The sequence below is a fragment of the Typopeltis vanoorti genome, chromosome 18 (assembly GCF_054136105.1).
Source record: "Typopeltis vanoorti isolate ZY-2024b chromosome 18, IOZ_Tvanoo_1.0, whole genome shotgun sequence".
Taxonomy (NCBI): Eukaryota; Metazoa; Arthropoda; class Arachnida; order Uropygi; family Thelyphonidae; genus Typopeltis; species Typopeltis vanoorti.
Window position 1 is genome coordinate 104,627,606 of NC_143566.1, and position 22,432 is coordinate 104,650,037.

The following is a 22,432-nucleotide window of genomic DNA, read 5'->3' on the forward strand; positions in this document are numbered from 1 at the left end:
TTTTCATGCAGTACTATCATATCCTGTACACCCCTTGAGGGTACATGGCAGGAATTTGATGATGATGATGATAATTTGGTACTTGATTCCTGAAGAAGCTAATCATAAGATTAGCAAAACTAGTTGCAGAGTTATGCTGAAAAAGTGGTCTGGAAAAAGTTTTTTTTAGAGAGTGACTGGAATCAACCCTATTTCTTCTATTTGATATCATTGAAAGTCACCATGAGAATAACAGACACATATGAATAAAGATGCTGTTTCTAATTTAGAAAAAAAAGTTTTGTTTGTAAATATTTTATTAATAAAATATTATTTAAATGCATAATATGTGAATTTAATTTTTGTATATTAATTATATTTAAATTTTTCTTCAGTTTGAATTTACCAACAGCTTTCTTTCTATGATGTATATTGCTTTTTATGTTCAAGACATAGAGATGCTTAAATGGGTAAGGACTTGAATTATTTTATATTCAAGATGCTTTTAATTTTAAAACCACTTAGTCCATGCTAAACTTTAATTGAAGTGAAATAAAAAACATAACTCTAATCAATTTTAAATTGCTTATACTATGTCTTTGCATAATACTACATTAGAATCTTGAGTAGAATAATAAAAATTGAGGATTAGTCAGTTTGAGACAGAGTGAGCGGCTAAAGTATTCATTTAAAACTCAAGGTTCGTTTATATTACACCCTTTCATGCATGTCGTTTCACTACTGTTTTTCAATATATTCATGTTTGTGAGGGAGAGAGAGAGAGAGAGTGAGCTTGTGCTACACATAAGTACCTAGAAAAAGCTAATCCTGAATCATATCCAACGGGATATAATCAGAAATTATTTACATTTACTAAATTATTCATTTGAGAAGCAAAAAAAAAAACTAACAATCTAGATAATAGCAATGAAACAGTGATCAATATATGTTCATTGACCATGTTGTTGAAAACTCCATACTAAATGGAATCCACTCGCAACACATGGTAGGCACTGGCTATAAATAGACAACAGATACCTACACATACATCCTTCAGGACAGTGGCGAATTCTCCATGCTTGCTGCACAAGCTCATTAATTGAGAAAGAAGTAATATTTATTTGTTAATAAATGCATGCATTTATAAGCATTACATTTAGGTTTTTATTTTTGTAGGCAGAAGGTGTCTTAAGCTTGTGCAGCAATAATTGAGCTTTGAGTTGTGTATTGAAGCCGATGTGTGCTACCTTGGCTTGCTTGGACGTAGGAGCTTACAGGTCCTCGCAGCGGCACTGTGATTTTCATCCAGTGAGCTTCAGCAACCTTTACAAATGTGTGTTTGTTGCTTGGGAAAATTAAGTTACAACCAACTTTTTATGACGATGTTATTGACCATTTCATAAAGAAGAACCATACGGTAGAATTTTTTTTTTTTTTTTTGACTAGTAAAATTTATTTGTAAGCTTCCTATAACAGTACAAAATGTTGAACAATCATATGTGTAACCTAAGAGCAACAGCTCATCCAAGTTACGATATGCATAAAGATACAAAAATTTATGTAATTCATTTTCATTATATACATATGTATACATTCAGATAATATACGTATTACATATTATAATATAATTACATGATAAAATTGCAGGAGACATGCTAATATGTACAGAGAAAGTCGCATAACAATTAATTAGGAACAAAATAAAGCAGTTAAATAGCATTAAAATTTTTATTATCTTTGAATACAAATATGCTAAAAAGCAATACTTTATACAATTATTTTAACAGAGATTCCTAATTTCTGTGGGAAAATAAATACTCTTTGATTAGAGTTTTGTATTTGATTGGGTTAGTTTCATTTCTTATTGTTAAAGGTAGTGTGTTGAATACTTTTGGGGCTAAATAAGTATAATGTTTGTGTATTTCTTCTTTATTTGCTTTTGGAACTATACATTTTAGGCCCTTATGTTTACTAAGGAAAGCATCTTGTTTGATATTTACGTATTCATTGTCGTTTTTTATGAATAATAGTACGTATAAATATCTAAGGGATAGTATGTTTAGTATGGTGTATTTATTACACATTGCAGTATCCTTATATTTGTTTCTAGTTAAGATTTTAATTATTTTATGCTGAGTCGAGACTAAAGGTTTCAGCGTGGTGCGATAGATTCCTTCCCGATTTAATATACCATATTGTAGTGCGCTTTGAATCCAGGCAGAATATAATATTTTTAGCATATTTAAATTTAAGAATCTGTTTAGGTAGTAAAGTCTATTTAACATAATCCTTACTTTATTTACGACATTGGTAATATGCGGTTTCCAGCTTAAGCTACTATCAATTTTTAATCCCGAGTAAGTTATCACACTGACTTTTTCTATTTCCTCACAGTTGCAATTTGAATTTGTCCTGCAATTCCAATCATGCAAAATTAATTGTGCAGTGAAGTTCGTTTTGCCAGTTGTATTTCACAAGTTAAAATTTACGTATTTAGTTTTTGAGACATTCAGACTGAGTTTGTTTGACTGGAACCAATTTGTTACTTTCAAAAGATCAGCATTCATGATGGTTTTCATTTTTTCGGCTGTGTCTGTAGAGAAAATTAGTACTGTATCATCTGCAAAAGTATTTATTTTACTGTTTAGTTTAACATTGCAGAAGTCATTGATATAAATATTAAATAAAATTGGTCCCAAGACAGATCCTTGTGGTACACCACAGTCTACTGTTTTAGAGCTGCTATAGCTGTTGCTTATTTTTGCAATTTGTGATCTGGCATTTAAGTAATTTTTGAACCAGTTTAGGGCAGTACCTCGTATTCCTATGACTTCTAATTTTTTTATTAAAATTTCATGTGATACAGAGTCAAAAGCTTTGTGTATATCTAGAAATAGTAAATTTGTATTCAAGTAGCTAAATTAAAAATATAGAATATCATATGTAAAATAAATGTTGTATTTGTATGATTAAATGTACATAAATTTCTAAATATATAATTTTAAATGGTCAGTACAGGTAATCCTCGTATAACGCACAAATTGTAGTAACGCTTCAATGCAGTACTTATACAACGCGGTTTTGACAAAACCACAGTCTAGAAATTGTAGTAACCTTTTATCTTTTTGTATATTTTTCACCGCACGACTTAAAAATCAAATTTTATCTTCGTTAAATTTGTGTCTGCCCTTATCGCACAGTTAGTTATAAGTAGCGAATTTATATTAAGGGAAGCATCCTTTAGCACGCATATATGTTTATTGTTGAAAATTGTCTTTGTTTTCTGCCAGGAAAGTGCATTAAAAATCATAAGTGTGTTATCTCAAGCTGAGCACTTTATTTTCTGGTGAGTTACATACATAATTAATATATAATGCTTTTTTTTTTATAGTAATGGTGCAAATTGCATTGAAAGGGAAAAAAAATGAATATTGAAAAGAAAATTCGTCTCGAAGAAAATTTCTCTCGAAGAAAAAAAATTAAAATCATGAATCATTTGAAAAATGGAGAAAAACCAGTTGTTGTAAGGACTTTGAATTTAAATAAATCAATAATTCAAACAATCAAACACAATGAACTTAAAATCCGAGAAAGTCAATGATTTGGAAAGAAAATGCACTCAAAAGAAAATTCCTTTGGATGGAAATCTTATTAAACAAAAAACTCTCAACGTTTATAAACATTTATAATACAGACCAGGTGTTCAATGCTGATGAATCCAGGTTATATTGGAAAAAAATGCCAAAATGCACCTATATTTCGAAAAATGAAAGATCAACTCCTGGATTCAAAGTTTCCAAAGACAGAATTACTCTACTGTTTTTAGTAATGCATCAGGTGATTACATGACAAAACTAATGTTTATTAACCAATCCTCAAATCCTCGTGCTATGAAAGGATAAAATATGCACTTATTTTTATTTTGCCTAAAACAATTATTCATTACGTGCAATGAAGCTTAATTACAATTTGTAATTTTTATAATTTTATACTATATACTAGGGGGCTCCGCCCCCTGATGCCTACGGTGCCCAACCCCCGAGTTACGGACTGGTAGGCCGGTTCTCCTTGAATTCTGATGACTCGAATTTTGAAGACTCGACACTCAGGGTAGCCCCTGAGTTTCAAATAACTTTACAAAAAACGTGACACAAAAACGTTACAATAAAAAGCTTATCATTTTATATTATAGAGTAGATTTGTATCATAGTTTATATGTTTTCTTAACTTATATGAATTACCTGAATTAAATAAAAATATATTTTTGTTGGATATGTCATTGTTGTTTATATAATTTAAAAAAAAAAAAAAAAAACGATTTCGGAACATAACCCTACTTTTTGTACGTGTTATATAAATCACATAATGCGGTTTATATAATGCGCCATTTTTATGGAACCTAACATCCTCGCTATACGAGGGTTACCTGTAATTCATCATTCCAATAATCAGATTTCAATCACATCTCTCACTCGCTGAATGATAACAAGAGCAAGCGTGAATTTCAAGACTAGCATTCATCCCTGCTGCAGGATGTATGTGCTGGTTATGTGTATTGTTACAACCTGCAGGACATAATAATGTGCAAAAGTTGTGATCAAGTGAATTTGAATTGAATGATTGCAGAAGCCAAATTGACCATTTGATTGTATGATTGTCTAAGGATGAGTAGAACATTCATTTATTAAGCTTGCATTATATAAGGATTTTAATTGAGATACTGAGAAACCAGACTTCTTCCTAGAAATAAAAGGGTAATTTATTTACAGTTTAAAATACAAATTATGTAAGTTGTGATGAATCTGAAAATGGGTAGGAATAGTAATGATACATGTATAGTGAACATGTGTGTGAGTGATGATGGTGAAAGAGTAGAATCCTTACTGATGAATGAAGAATATAAATCAATGTAATTAAAAATACTGCCATTTTGCAAAACATTTTATATAAAATATTATTAATACATTAGTTAATACTTAATATGCATATTATCATAATGAATTTTCATATATAAAAAAAGTTATAATCAGAATATAGTTCTTGAAATTAAAGATAGTTCTTCAAACATAACTCTGAAAGACATTACCATATAATTGCACATTGCAAACATATGATAATGCCATACACCAAACATTTGTAGAAGTCATTGTTAGCTTGTTAGCAAATTCCCCTCTCTTCCCTTAGTGGCATAAATTGGTATAAATTTGCATATTACATAGGTACAGTGGATACCAGATCCAACATTATTTCAAAGCCAAATGTTTATAGAGCCTATGAAAGTTACGTAAGTTGACCTGAGGGTTTATGAGAATATAATCCTTGGCATCCCCAAGTTACCTTAGCTTGCACTACTTAAAAGACACATGAGCGCTGTCCAAGTGTCCATATATTCGCCTTTTATTAGCGCATTTGATAAAGGTTTTCAGAGGTGTTTCTCACAGCTGTTTTGAACTGATTGGTTCTCTTCAGAGACCAGGCAGAAATCTTAAGAGAGCAAAAACTCTCATTCATTATTAAGGAAATTGCGATGTCAGAAAAATTTATTTTTCTTAAATCGTGGGTCCCGAGCATTGTATTCCCGCAAGCTCTCAGGTCAATTTATGAACCTTTCATAGTTTCTACAAACATACAAACATTATTATTATTAAGAGAGCCCTCCAGGGAGTCAGGAGCTTATTGAGAGAGACCTGTTTGCACTATCTGTCATCGGTGTTCTTGAATTCGTTCACACTACTGCCACACACAACATCAACAGCAATTCACTCCAATCACACACTACTCTATGAGAGAAAAATCTAGCCCTAACCCTCTTCTTGATAGCATTCATTCTCAACTTCCATGGCCCTCATGTCCTTTCCCCACCCTCCATAAAATGAGAAATTTCATCTACTGAAATTCTGTATAGCTCTTTCAGAAGTTTGTAAGTCTCAATCATATGACCCCTCTTTCTCCTCTTTGTTAATGACTGCAGTTTATAAATTCTCAGTCTGTCTTCATAATCAGTATTCCACAATCCTGATATTTTTGACACTCTCATTTGCACTCTCTTTCTGTCAGAGAGAGAGAGAGTGCAAATGAGAAAATCACTATATCAGAATCACTATGGAAACCAGTAGATCAGATCTTCGCACAATAGTCTAAGTGAGGTCTTATGAAGACCTTGTAAAGAGGCAAAATGTACATCCTTATTTTATATATCAGAGTTTGTTTCAGCATTGCAGTTACCTTCTGAGTTCTATTTTCAATCTTTGCTATATAACCCCTGAACTTCAACTTCCTGTTTACTAAAACTCCAAGATCCCTAGCCTCATCAGTTTGTTGTATGACCTTTCAGAACCTATGATAAATAGTTCAACTTCTATAGATAGTCACAGATATAAAAAGTATTAAAAAAACTTTACTCTTGTTTGTCAATGATGTCATCATAATGGAAATTAAATATAGAATATATTAAACAGTTATATTATTTAGTAGTATCTGATATTTCATTGTAATATATTTAATTCATCACACCAAAATATTAATATCCATCATCATCATCATCAAATTCCTGCCATGTACCCTCAAGGGGTGTACAGGATATGATAGTACTACATGAAAAAAATTACATCATTACTAACTTCCTATCTACAATTTTCCTCCAAATCAGTCTGTTACTTGTCAAGACTCCAACATTATCAGATCTTATATTTCTATCGTCTAAGGCAGTTTGTACCTTATCAATCCACCTATATCTTGGTCTTCCTCTGTGTCGTTTTGCTGGCAACCTGGCAGAAAACACTTGTTTTGCTAATCTTTCCTCGCCCATTCTGTTTAAGTGACCATACCACCTGGGATTAGCTCTGCTAATGCATTCCTGGATGCTGACAATGTCAAGTTCTTTCCTAATATCCTTCTTTTTAATATGATATTGCCATTGATGCCATCTGTTCACACCTATAATCTTTCTCAGGATTCTCATATCTGTAGTTTCTAGTCTTTGGTCAAGTGTTTTAGTTCTGACCCAGCTCTCAGATCCATAAGTTAAAACTGGTTTGAACACTGTCTTGTATACAGCTAATTTAGTGTTCTGACTAATTTCTCTCTTATTCCATATGAATTTATTCAATTAGCTTCCCACCATACCAGCTTTGCTGATTCTGTTGTCTATTTCTATATTTAATTTACCATCTTCAGTAAAAATCGTGCCTAAGTAGATGAAATGTTTTACTTGTTCCACAGGTTCTCCATTCACAACACAGTTGACATTTTCAATGATTCTGCAATTATCATTGTCTTTGTCTTTTTATTGCTGACTTTCATACCATATCTATTACAACAGTTATTCAATTTAGTCAGTGAATCTTGCAGACTTGTAGCGGATTTATTTAGAAGTATAACATCATTCGCATAAAGCAAAGAGCTGACATTAACATCTCCAATTTTGATATCATATTTAATACCACTTTCCTTCATAATGTGATCCATATAGATAATGAATAACAGAGGGGATAATATACATCCCTGTCTCACACCAGATTTAACATTAAACCATCTTCCTGTACTTCCTTCAATTCTAACTGCTGACTTACAACTCAAATAAAGACTGAGTATTGCTTGATATAATGCGCCATTGACACCATATAACTGCAGCATATTGAATAGCTTCTCTCTTGGCACCTTGTCATATGCCTTTTCCAAATTGACAAAACTTAAATACAGATCTTTGTTATATTCCCATGCTTTCTCGACTATTTGTCGTAAAGTGAAGATCTGATCCTGACAGCCTCTATTTGGCCTGAATCCAGCTTGTTCTTCACCAAGCTTTTCTTCCACAATTCTTCTCAACTGTTTCTCAAGTATATGTGCATAGATCTTGCCAGGAACACTCAGTAGGGAAATACCTCTGTAATTCTCACATTCAGTTTTATTTCCCTTTTTATATATGGGTACTATGAGAGCTCTACTCCAATCATTGGGAATTCGTCCCTCTGTCTAGGCTTTCAGAACTATGCATTGCAGCCGCTGTAAGACTCTTATACCACCATACTTCAGCATTTCTTGTCGAATATCATCTACTCCTCCTGCCTTTCCACATTCCAAGCCTTTGATGGCTTTTTCTATTCAAGTATGGATATGTATTCCTGACTGCATGCCTGGTCAGTGTTTTTTACCACTATGCTGGCATTACTGCTTGTTTCATTTAATAATTTTTCAAAGTAATTATACCATACTTCAAGGATATCTTTTTCTCCCATTTTCATGTCACCTTTATCATCTCTAACTCCTTTTACAGCACTCTTTCCTCCATTCCTAAGCTTCATCAACAACCTCCAGAATATTTTGCTACCTTCTTGATATTTATTTTCTATATTCTTGCCAAATCCTCCCATGACTTTTGTTTAGCTAGTTTTACACAGTGTTTAGCATTCTTGCATTTGTCTCTATATTCTCTAAGAGCACAAGCTGACTTATTTGCCAGAAACTTTTGATATGATTTCTTCTTTTCCTTCACTGCCTCTTTAACTTCCTGTGTCCACCAGGGAGTTATGATTTTTTTATCCTTGCAGACAACCTCACCACATGTCTCTGGCAGAATCAATCAATGTTTTCTTCAGAGTTTGCCACCGAATCTCCAAGGTTTGATTCCTGTTCTCAAACTCTCATTTTTTCTTCAATAATCTTTGTGTATTTTAGTCTACAGTTCCCATCTGAGAGCAGCTCAACTTTTATTCGCTTTAAAACTGTCTTACATGTTATTCTTTTCAATATGAAATTCAATTTTATCCTGCTCAAGACTAAATAGTGATCACTTCCAATTTCAAATCCTCTATACACTCTGGTATCCTGCACCAGGGAGAAAACATCACTATCAACAATAACATAGTCAATGAGACTTTTCTTATTCCTAGCCTCTTCTCTCAGTGTGAATTTGTGCACATTTTTATGTTAGAACATGGTGTTAGTAATAACCAGTCCATGTCCTGAGCAGAAATTTAACAGATATTTGCCATTATTATTAGCTTTGCTCTTTTCTCCAAATTTTCCCAAAATATTTTTGTATGTCTCACAATCATTTCCTACTCTGCTATTTAGATCCCCAACAAGGAACACAATGAAAAAGGAAAAGTGTCAGTTGCTTTTTCTGAAGCCTCAAAAAATTCCTCCACTTCTACCTTAGTAGAACCGTCTGTGGGACCATAGGGACAAATAAGTCTCATTGTCCAGTTCCCCATTCTCATATTTGCCCACATTACTCTACTTGAGACTGACTGCCATTCAAGAAGATTAGCCTCGTTCTGGTACTTATCTAATTCCTCAGCTAGCTCCATTTCTTTGCCATTCAGGCTTCTTACGTTGATAGTACCGATCTTTAACTCTAGTGATGTTGAGTTGGGGTTTGTTTTCAGATTTGTTCCAGTAGCTGACTTTTTGCTGATCGCCCTGGTTCCCTGGTGAAAACAACAGGGGCCTTGTTTAACCAGGCGACACCCCAGCCAGCATGAAATTTTTCAAGTTGTACTATCATTTTTTATTTTGGTTTAACCAATAAGAATATAATTTGGTCGGCTAAATCCCAAATTGCCAGCCCATCCTCATTCGTTCAGTATCCAAGTAGATACCCAACAGGGTGTACCATGAGAAGGTGAGGATTGGACATTAGGTCAGAAGCCCTGGTCGGTTCTCCGCATTCCTTTCAAGGCTATGTGGAGGTCTCCTCTCAGAATATTAATATAAGAATATTAGTATTCTTATGTACATACTTGCCAAGAGACTTGATTATTTATACAATAATGTTGTATTGGTTAAAGTGTTGCTGACTTTTTTTTTTTTTTACATGGAACACTTTGAAAACAAAAGTACTTACCACAGCTACATACAAGCTCCTAGTGTGGTTATGCTATGTTGATGATATGTTTGCCATTTGGCCCCATGGACAAAACACTTTGGATGTGTTTATCACCTACCTAAACAGCCAACACCTCAAAATCCACTTCACAATAGAAAAATAATCTAATACTGTTTACCTTTTCTTGACACATTCTTCACCTGCCCTCTAGATGGATCACTATCTTTTTCATGTTACAGAAAGCCAACATGACAGGAAGATATCTACATAAACAATCACATCATCCAGTCTAACAGTATGGCATTTTAAAAATGCTTACACACAGAGCAGAGCCATTTGTTCTAATGAAATAGCTCTGTCCACAGAACTCAAATATCTGCACCATACTTTCTTGACCAATGGCTACAGTTCCTACAAAATAGATAAATACTACATACCCTCATTACTTCTCTCTCCTCTAATACACAGGGACACAACAATACCATTTCTATTCCATATGTCAGAAGTACATCAGAAAAGATAGCCAAAGTACTAATGATATGGCCTTCACACCACATTCAAACCCCATATTAAATCTGCTCACCTAGGGATAAACTTCACCCTCTAAGATGATGGGAATTTTTTTCACTTGGCTATGCTACTAATTATATATTTGGTTTAATCCTTTATCCAAGTGTAAGCAAACAAACTTTGCACCTGAAGTATTTTCAGGACTGGGGCAACTCGTGGCAAAGGTGGAATAAGTTCTGATCACTTGCCTTAGTATCTCCCATAATGCAAAGCCCATCTCCTTGCAGACATGTATAATGCTATGCATTAAGGGAAGGGTCACTACCCAGAGTGGTTTCGACCTTTATTGAGGTCTCATCAGTGGCAGCCAGACCCAGAGGTAGTGATACTAAGGTGGAAGTAATGCAGAAGTCATATCAGCATATACCAGTTGCCAAAAGGTATCAACACCTTATTATTAAAATTCTCTAGATTAGAGATAGTTGATGAGAGTTTTTTCAGTTGGCTATGCTACCAATTATATATTTGGTTTAATCCTTTATCCAAGTATAAGCAAACAAAGTTTGTGCCACCTGAAGTATTTTCAGGACACTGGGGCAACTCGTGGCGAAGGTGGAAAAACTCCCATCAGCTATCTCTAATCCACAGAATTTTAATAATAAGGTGTTGACACCTTTTGGCAACTGGTATGGTGATATGACTTCTGCATTACTTCCACCTAGTATCACCACCTCTGGGTCTGGCTCCCACTGATGAGACCTCAATAAAGTTCGAAACCAGTCTGGTCTCAGTCTGGGTAGTGACCCTTCCCTTAATGCATAGCATTATACATGTCCGCAAGAAGATGTGCTTTGTATTATGGGAGATACTAAGGTAAGTGATCAGAACTTATTCCACCTTTGCCACGAGTTGCCCCAGTCCTGAAAATACTTCAGGCTCAAACTTTGTTTACTTACACTTGGATAAAGGATTAAACCAAATATATAATTCACCCTCTAAGGATAAACTTGTGACTGTGACATGGCCAACTATGGGCAGATAGGAAGATCTGTTAACATCCACCTTAAGAACATTAAAAAAAAATACATTCGCTACCATTATTATGGCAAGTCAGGACTGGCAGACAATGCTTTGGACACCCCTTCATACAGAATTAGATGGAAGAAAACTAATGTGCTATTTAGAAGTTGTTAGAGATCTGAAAGATTTTTTGAGTCAGCCATGGCTATGAAGAATTCTCCGAACCTGAACAAATATGGTTGCATTATTTTAGAAGCAACTACCACATAGCCTTTTTTCTTTTTTTTTTTTACAACATTAAAGGGTACCAAAATAAAACTAGATCTTTTGTCCGGTACAATTGTATTGTTTCACTTACTCACTGTCACGTATATCACGTATACATACTGTGTTGTGTTCTGATGATGCTGATTTGAAATTCACCGAAATATAAGCAAGTTAATAAAACATCTTTTTATAAAATAGTTCATTTGTTGTTACTACCGTTAAAAATAAGTTATAAATAATCATCAACACCTAAGTTTATATGTTAGATTGCCTACTTTATCAGTTGTTTATATGTATGTACATATAAAAAATGTAATGTATAAAAATTTATAAATGTTTATGTTTATTTCTGTTCTTCTAGCAAATTGCCATTATGCTCATTGTATACCAAATACTGAACAATATTCAAGAAGCTATACTTCCTCTGTTTCTGCTGAAACACCGAAAATATTTAAGAACTAAAAAGAGAGCTAAACAGGTCTCAGGAAGCAAATTAAGTTGTCAGGCTATAGAAGAAAGCGATTTGATTCCTTATGAAGTATGAAAAATGTTTACTTATAAAATGCTGTATTCATTTACATAAATGATATACAGTAGAGTTGCAATTAACCAGCCTAATTTGGATGAGTGAGGGAAAGTCAGATAGCTGAATGTGTCAGTTAATGTGGAAAACAGGTAAATATTTTTTCTTAACCAGTTTCATACACACAGTTCACTAATGTGTTGCATGTTCTGCAACTTCATTTTCAAGTCATTAAAAGCAGAATACATATGTATCAAATACAAAATCATTACAAATATGAAAGTGTTTGAAAAGGTTAAAATGAAAAGTGGGGAGGAGGAATTTGAAGAAACAAATTATTAGGCTTTCTCTTAAAGATGCGATTGCTAGATCGCATGAGGGGACCCCTTATTCTCTCCCCCTCTAGCCAAGTGCTGGAAAATTTCCTCTGCATCTGTCCTATAAACTTTTAATAACTTTGATTTTATCATATCACTTTTTATGCCTATCAGTCAACTTCAAACCGCAAACCCTGAATCTGTTACTGTAGAAAGCATTCCATTGACATCTCAATTGCTATCACTCACTTCTGAAATCCTCTCAATAATTTCTTTATCCCCAAGAAACCAATATGACCAGACTTGTCTGCATAGTAATCCAGATGTGGTCATATCAAAGCTTTATAAAGAGGAGTGATTACTTCCCTATCTCTGCTTAATAGTGTGTTCTTAATATCACATAATCAAATCTTTAATTGAATTTTTTATTGAATTATTGAAGATTAGAATTCTTTTAATCTTCAGTAACCAAGTAGTTAGCTAAAATAAAATGTCAGTTTGCTGAAGGTCAGTTAAGTGTGACTCTACTGTGAAATTTTTAAATTATCTGTGAAATATTGGATATTTATCAATACCATTATCTTCTATACAGTGATTCGCATTCTAGCTTTCTCTTGATGAACATATACATGTTGACCACAGTAATAAAATATTTAATAAGTAAATATTTCGTTCAAGTATCTTAGGATATCTTCAGTACAGTTATTTCAAAATACTAGGAATAACATATAGTTAGGGTGAAATATTTACTTATTAAATATTTTATTACTGTGGTTAACGTGCATATGTTTAGCTATGAATACTCCACAGGTTTCACTATATATTATAGCTTTCTCTGTTGCTAGCGATGACTCATTCATTTAAGTTTAATTATATAATAAAAATTAAAACTTCATTTAAAATAAATGGTTATTTTATTCTGAACTATTTAAGAATTAATTGTTGAGCTCTGTTATAATTATAACCCATAATTCATCATCATTTTACAAAAAATTCACACACACACACAGAATGTTTCAAAACTTATACATTGACTTACACATTTTTGAATGCTAATAATGTCAAGTTCTTTTCTGATATCTACATATCTGATATGGTTCTGACAATGATTTTTAATTGGTACATGATTTTTGTCACCCATTTGTCACTTGTTTATTGGAGACCCAAATTGAATTTATAAGGTATCATGTTTTGGTGTACAGCAGGAGAACTACATTATCTAACATTGGCCCACTAACTGCACCATAACGTACAATAGATTTTAACTATTATGGGTGGGATTTTCATTAAAAAAAATCCTTTAATTTAATTATATCCTCAGTCTCTTTTAATTTGCTTCAGTGATCTCATATATGTTATTTCTGTTCTTTGATGAAGTGTTTTATTTCAAACTTAATTATAAATCTGTATGCTATAATTGGTTATCTTGTATACTCTTGGTTGGCTGTTTTGACTGATTTCTCTCTCTTATTCCACATATAGAATTCAGCTAACTCCTTATCCTACTTATTCAATGATCTATTTTCATATTTAGTTTCCTTTCTTCACTGAAAATTATATCAATTCTATCACTGTTCATTATTGAGAATGCAAGTGATATTTTTTGTACTAATATGCAATAGCAAAGCTTAGTGAAATGGAGCTTCTCCAGTGTAATTGACCTACGATGCTAATAATAAATTAAATAACATATTAAAATGTATTTTAACTAGTAATTAAAAAGTAAACCAAAGTAGTTACTCCTGAAAGATGATCACCATTTCTTAGTAACCTCAAAATTTGGTTACTTCAAGTTTTTATATAAGTACTAATGGGGGCTGAAAATAGTATAGGAAATAACGTGGAAAGTGAAGGATGTATGCAAGGAGATGAATTTAGATAGATTAGAAATATGAATAACAAAAATATAATACAATAAAACATTAAATTTGAATTAAAAGTGATTATAAAAATATATGAAAAGACCAAAAATAAAGTAACTTATAATGATACATGACTGGCCAGCATAATTAATGTGTGTTTGCCATTTCAAGAAATTTGTCATCAGTTTATAAGAAAACTAGTTATGAATTTGCATTAAAGCTATGGGATGATGTATTTGACATGTAATTTGGTTTTGAGAGTTTAATCTTATTTAATTACCATGTGGTTAGGTAAGGTCTATATGTATTTATCACATTGGTTCTTAAAATTCATCTACGCGATTTCTAGTCATTGATCAACTAATTTATTTCTGACTCGGATCCATAAGTTCTCCAGCCTCTATAGCTCAGTCAGTGTAGACAAAGTCCTTTTGGTTGGAAAGACCAGGGTTCAAATTCCATCTAGGATGGGAAGAACATTTATCTGGCTAACTCACCTTCAGTTTTTCAACTGAAGGTGAGTTAGCCAGTCATATGAAGGTGACAAGGTTTTTCCTCTTGCAATGCAGGCAGACTGGCCAGAAGAATGCATAGAATTTACCACTATAGCAAACAGTGCAGATAAGAATTAACTACCCTGTCAGAAGCAATGTCAGGTTCATAAGAAGCCAAGTTACTTAGCCATAACAGGCCATTTAGCCTGATATGAAAAGGAAGATGATGATGATGATATTTATAAGTTAAAATTGGCTTGAATAGTGTCTTGTATATACTAATTCACTGTTTTGACTTCTTTCTTTTTTATTCCATATAAATTTGTTCATCTTCCTCATCACATGCACACATCATATCAGCTTTGATTATTCTGTTATCTGTTACCAAATTTAAGTTCTCTGTTGAGGATGCACCTGATGCTTCCCATGGCTCTGCCTGTTTTCATAGTTTCTGTTTTTTGCTGACTTTCATACTAGACTTATTATACAGCAGTTACTCAGTTTAGTTAAACAGTCATGTACTGGGTTTATTTAGAAATATATAACCTTCTGCATAAAGGGCAGAGTTTACTATCTCCAATTATTTCTCTAAGTTTTCATCTCCAAAAGAGTAGCAGAGATAGTGGTGTGCACCCTTATCTTATATCTGATTTTATATCAAACCATGTTCCTTATACCTCCTTCAATTCCAGTTGCTGACTTATTATTTAAATATAGACTATATACTGCTCTGTGTAATGTCCTATTTACACTAGATAATTGTAGCATTTTAAATAGCTTTTCTCTTGATACTTTGTCATATGCCTTATTCAGCTCTACAAAACTTAAATTCAGATCCTGTTGACTTCACATCACTTGTTGCAATATCTCAAAATACACAGACCACGTCCTTTCAGACTTGAGAACATTCACTATGCAAACTGGTTTCAATGTTTATTGAAGTCTCATCAGTAAGAGTTAGGCCCATGGATATATTGAAAGCTGATACCGCAGAGCACAATCTGTAAGTAGTTCAGCCTTCTGCATGTGTTAACTATTTATTAGTGCCAAAAAGATTGTTTGTGTATAACTCATAACTCACAAACGTGTGGTGTCCTAGCTAGGATTTATTTCATTTGCTGAATCAAATTAACATCTCACCCAAAGTAGCTACTACAATTGCAGGTTTGTTGAGGTTTGGTTGGACACTTATTTATGTTTTTTTTCACTGGCTTTGGTGCCACTACCTCTGCATACAAGACTGTTTCTTGAATGGCTTAGTGTGCAATTGGGAGAGGATTTTATCATTTACTGCAGTTGCCTGTATAGCTGTTGGTGGGACTTTTTGAGTTATTCGTTTTTGGTTGGCCAAGTATGAGGGACATCCAGAAAGTAAGTTCCGATGGGCTGTCAGAGAAACAAAATATACTTAAAAAAACTTTATTGGAAATTAAAGTAGACATCTTTCACTACTTTTCTACATAATTTCCGCCATTATTCAGGCACTTATCATAACGGGGCACCAAGAGTTGCATACCTTTGTCATAGAAGGTTGTCGCCTGTGATGCAAAACACGTATTGATTGCTTCTTTCACCTTGTCGTTGTCTTGAAACCACTGGCCACCAAGGAAAGATTTCAGATGTTTGAACAGGTGAAAGTCACTTGGCACGAGGTCAGGACTGTATGGAGGATGATGGAATTGTTCCCAGCCAAAGGTGGCGAGAAGTTGTTGTGTTATGCCAGCTGTGTGTGTAGGATGGCGTTATCATGAATCAAAACAATGCCCCTGGTAAGCATACTACGTCGTTTATTCTGGATCGCACGATGCAGTTTCTTAAGGGTGTGGCAGTACATACTTGCATTGATTGTGGAGCCTTGACCCAAGAAGTCTACCAGCAAAATTTCTTGTCTGTCCCAAAACACAGTGCACATGATTTTCTGAGTGGAAACCATTGTCTTCAATTTCGTCTTGACTGGTGATGAGGTGTGCCTCCACTCCATGGACAGTTGTTTCAATTCAGGGGTTGCATGCAACACCCAAGTCTCGTCCTCGGTGACAAGTCTGCTCAGGAAAGCATCGCCATCCTCATGGTAGCATGTCAAGAATTCCAATGCACTGCCCAGCCAATTCACTTTGTGTTGTTCTGTAAGCAACTTCGGCATCCAGCATGCACACAATTTCGAATGATTCAGTTTGTCCGACACAATTTCATGAAGACATGAACGTGAAACTTCTGGAAATTGCAGCGAGAGTGATGCATAGTGAATCTCCTATTCTGTCGAATCTTCTCTTCAACTGAATGCACCAAATCGTCAGTCACTAAAGATGGTCGTCCGCTCCATTCATTATCGTGCACACCTGTCCTTCCTTCGTTAAAAAGTCTTACCTATCTTCGTACCATTGAATCACTCATTGCCTGTTCTCCATAAACCTCAAGAATTTGCTGATGAATTTCAGCTGCTTTAATGTTCCTCGCATTCAAGAAACGGATAACTGACATAATTTCTTTCGATTTTCTTAGACATTATAAACACACACCAAAAAACGTGTGCACTGCGAGAATGTCTGAAAATAGCACCAATGCCCTGCTAAGGAATCAACAAACTCAGCACGCTTGTACACCATTGCGATCGCAGTGCTATAGTGAAAATATTTAAAAATGGAACTTACTTTATGGGCGTCTCTTGTATTTACTTGCACCTCTTGTGGTTAGTGGGGGGTATGGATCAGCACAACAATTGACACATCTGCTTGCTCTGCCTTTGGTTTGTTTGTTTTTTTCCATGAAGTCATTGCATGGTCTCCCCTGTATTTAATGCACTGGAATTTGGTCTTCCAGCAGCATTATGAATGACTAAATTTTTGACAGCAGTATCATTTTCCAGATTTTATCTTTTGTCATGGTAGCTTTGGTTTTAAATTCGATTACAGACAGTTTTTATACCATAGATCTCTTGATTGTTTGCTGATTTCTATCAGAATATGAACTCAGAGTATGCAGCTTTGAGTATGCAACTGTCCACAAGTTGTACCACCTTCAGGATTTTTTATTATTATTTATTTATTTAATTTTTTTGTTCTTAGCAAAGGTGTGGTAAGGGGCATTTTTATCATTTGCAGATTTGGTTAGTGCACAGTAATCAGCAACAGTTCAGACCCCCCCCCCCCAAAAAAAAAAAAAAAAAAAAAATCCATGTTTCTGTTAGAGAAATTGATTTTATGACTTCTAAAGGTTGTAGCCACTACTGTCCACAAGATGACTGGGAGGAGTTCTTTCTCAGGGGAAATTGGTTTCTGCATTCATGAAGATCGTAATCCTGGTACACATTAGTTCTTTGCATTTGTTTTTCTTGTTGATTTTGCAAAACCCTTCATATCCCTCAGTTGTTCCCTGGATTTGAACTCTGATTCAGTTCAAAGTTGTACAGTTTGGAACTCAGGTCATTTGTTAGTGTCAGACTAAATGGCCTGATCGAATTAAGTTTTCTCAACAGGGTGAACACCTTCTTGAATTCTAGGCTTCCCCACCAAGAAATTGCCCATTTGGGGTTAGTAAAAGGAATGGTGAGCAGTAGTATAATAATAAATATTTAAATCTAAGAACAGAGAGAGAGGAAGGGATATGTTCTCAGAATTAACTTACAGAGGAGTGACAATCTTCTTAAAAGTGGCAAATCCTACCTCCCTCTACTTCACAATATACTGAAAGTCAGATCAATTCAGAATTCATATATATTTCACATGCAAGTAGCAAAATGGAACATCACTATTCTTAAAATATTCTGGAGGAATATTTTAATAATATAATAATTTCAATAATATGGCTTATAATAATTTTGCTTGCTTAAAAAATAAATTATACTAGGCAATAAATTATATTATTGTTTTAGTCCTTTACCCAACTTGTAAGTAAACTAAAAGTTGTACACGAAGTATCTTCAACTCTAGGCTTTTTGTATATAGAGACTGCTGACTTCAATTCAGTTGTCTCAGTACCTCCCCCCTCCATAATGCACTTTTGGATGTATATTTTGCTGTGCATTGTTTGGAAGGGTCACTACCTAGATTGATATCAACCTTTATTAACATCTAATCAGTAAACGCTAGACCTAAAGATACTTAAAGTTAAAGAAATAAAGAATTCAGATAAACTGACGTATAAATATTTTAATAATATGCTGTTATATCATTTTCCTGCTTATGTTATATATTGAAAATATTTGATATTGGCAGTAATTCAGCTTTCGGTATCTCCATGGGTCTAGCTCCCACTGATGAAATCCAACAAACGTTGAAACCTTTATTTATGGTAAGATAACCTTTCCCATAATGTATATAGCAATATATATAGTTATATACAAATATAGTTAGTTAGTTAGTTTATATATATCTGAAAGGAATTGCGGCATGTATTGTGAAATACTGAGACCATTAATGTGAAGTCAGCAGTCACTGTATACAAGAAGCCTAGTCATGAAGATATTTCAAGTGCACACTTTTATTTGCTTGATTTGGTTAAAGGATTAAAACAAAAATGTAGTTTCTTTGTCTAGTATAATTGCTTTCTACAATTATTGAGAATTAGTTGTACTGATAGAACACGATGCATTGGGGAAGGGGGGGGTCAGTAAAATTCTTCTTGGCTCTAAACTAGTTTGAGTTACAGTTTTACGCTCTTTAAACCACTCCAGTTTTTCTCTCATATGATACAAATTCAGCCCCATGTGTGCATTTTTCAAAACTATTATTTTGAAATACAGGGTAATTCAAAAAGATGGACTCAATTTTGTAAGTCTATATATCAAACATAAACTAGTGACAAATATAATGTAAAGTATATTTTATTATACTCACAATAAAGTTTATAGATGTTTAATTAAAGTTTATAGATGTGCAATGTGCTCCCCTCCGGCTGCATGGATAACATCAAGATGGTAGCTGAATTTGTCTCATGTTCTCCTCCGCTACACGTGGTCTGCCCGAGCTTTTTCCATTACACAGACAACCTGTTTGCTCAAATTGATAATTCCAATGACAAATGCTCTTTCTCGTTGGAGGTTTAATGTTGAAACGACGACAAAGCACACACCACACCGCAGTCACCAACTCAGTTTTAATGAGCTCACGAACCCAAAAAATTTTGTGCTGCATAGTACCATTTTGCTGATGATTCTATACAGCTGTGCTCTAGCAGTAGTAGTATTTCAAACTTTAGGGTCTTTCAAATGTTATGTAGATAATTCACATACGATGTATAGTTCAGAAAATATAGCCGTACGAAATTGAGTCTATCTTTTTGAATCACCCTGTATAATAATGTGTCAGTTATCTGACAACAGTAGGAAAGCAATTTGCCAATGAAGATGTAATTGTATGCACTTGGTTAATTGAAGGTTGTCATTTAAAGGTCAGATAATTGAGATAAATTGTCAAAGATGAAGTTTAGAGTTTTTTTCCTTCTTTTCTAATTTACTTTTTTTTTCTTCTAACTTCTGTATGTTAATATTCTTCCTAAAAACTACATACATTCTCAGTTATAATAATAGCAAAACATGGGGGAGAGAGGATTCTTTCATAATTATTTTTTTATTTATTATTTTTTGATTTTTTAAATGATTATTTAATTATTAAAATGATGGTTGGTGGAATTGAAGTATTAAAGTTTATAGATGTGCAATGTGCTCCCCTCCGGCTGCACGGATGACATCAAGATGGTAGCTGAATTCGTCTCATATTCTCCTCTGATATACGTGGTCTGCCTGAGCTTTTTCCATTACACAGACAACCTCTTTGCTCAAATTGATAATTCCAACAACAAATGCTCTTCCTTGTTGAGATGTGGTTATTGCATGCATGCAACAATGAAATATTGAAATCCAAATTAAATTAAAAATTGATTTCTTATTTTAGAAATTTTTAAATAAAGAGAGAAAATTAGAAAAAATATTGTAAACCTATATATATATATATATATATATATATATTCTTTTTTTTCTCCCCAGGGAACTTATGATGACTATTTTGAAATGTTTATCCAGTTTGGTTATGTGTTCTTGTTTTCATCAGTTTTTCCTTGGGCAGCTCTTCTTGCATTTTTAAGCAACTTTTTAGAAAGCTGGTCAGATGCATTTAAATTGTGCAATGCACACCAAAGACCTCCAGCATTAACAGCAAAAGGAATAGGAGTGTGGCAGGTTTGTTTGCATTAGAACTAATTCTTTAGTTTATATTAGAAATTGTATTAGAAATTATTTAAAATTATATCACTTAGCAGTGCTAATATTTTTATCATAATCGAACTGTAATTGATGCTTGAAACTCTTTTCATATTTATGATAATCACAAGATAAGCAAGCTTCTATTGAACAAGAACTACCTTCAAGTAGCTCTGAAAACAAGAACATGGTTTATCTTGGTTACTGCAGAGTAGTTCTTTACAGTGACTAAAGTTGAATTGAGAGTGCCAGTTCAAAATTGAAAGTTCAGATAAGGCAATAAAATACATGAATACCTCAGACTTGCAGTAGTATAGAAACAAAACTGATATTAATATTATAATTTTATTAGTAATGACACTGAATGATTGTGTCTACAAAATGTTATATTTCAGAAATGCAGAAAGAAAACTGTCAGTTTCTCACTTGAGATGAACTTCACCTCCCTCTTCACATAGAAGAATAATCTATAAACAAGTTGAAAAAGCATGATTTTTTCAACATGGTTTCTTGTTGAGAAACATGTTTTCAACAAAATCATCATGTTGAGTTTCTTATTCTCTATTCTGACACTCTTTTTGAAGCATTTAATTTAGAAAAGATTTTTTTCCTTATCCATCCTAAATGATCCTTATTGAACCCAGTAATATTTCTTCAGAAAATCAAGTATCTTCATCCCAGAATTAAATTTACCTTTGAAAATGAATTGCAAGGATTATCATTCTTTCTGGGTGTTCATCTCCAGAAGGAAACTGACAGTTCTCTTTCTACATTGGTATTATCACAAACCCATTTTCTTCAGATATCTCAGAAACAAAAAGTAATAAAATCTCTGTTAACAAGTGCTCGCAATATATGTAACTAGCATAAATGCTTTGTTGGCACACAAAAAAATAAAATAAAATAAATACAGTATATAAACACATGAACTTGAATAACTTAACACAAAATTAATTCACAATTGAATTGATTTGCAAATCAGATAAATGTCAAGAAGTTACAGTGGTATCTCGCTAATCCGAACCTCTTTAGTCTGAACCCTCCAGTAATCCAAACTGCTGTTTGAAAGAAAAAAAAAAGTTTCATTTATTACATATTATTATTTTGCACAGTTTAGGATGGGACTCCTGGGTCTGGAACTGTGCAGTTGGCTGCCAGTGAGGTCACTTGTTCCAGTATGGATATGGACTAGATTGCATGTCAGTCATATGAATCTTCTTTATTAAAGCCTGCAGGAAGTGGAGAAGAGGAAAATGGAATATATTCATGTGGAAAAGGGGCTAAAAGTAATTTTCACATTGGATCTTGGAATGTGAATACCTTACTTCAAACTGGAAGATTGGAGATTGTAAAGATGGAGATGCTAAGATTGAAAATAGATGTTCTGGGAATGGCCGAGGTGAGATGGAAAGGAAAAGGAGATTTTAAAACAGAG

The 22,432-nt window shown here is 33.6% G+C and overlaps 1 protein-coding gene across 1 annotated transcript in view; it reads left to right on the forward strand.

Moving 5' to 3' along the window:
- The window catches only part of LOC150097018 (anoctamin-10-like), a 155,530-nt gene that overhangs the window by 128,854 nt on the left and 4,244 nt on the right, over nt 1–22,432 (forward strand). Inside the window, exons 9-12 of the mRNA XM_090408111.1 lie at nt 375–449; nt 3,982–4,032; nt 11,967–12,143; nt 20,785–20,976. Of these exons, the coding sequence (XP_090264237.1) occupies nt 375–449; nt 3,982–4,032; nt 11,967–12,143; nt 20,785–20,976 (495 nt within the window). The remainder of the gene's footprint in view (nt 1–374; nt 450–3,981; nt 4,033–11,966; nt 12,144–20,784; nt 20,977–22,432) is intronic.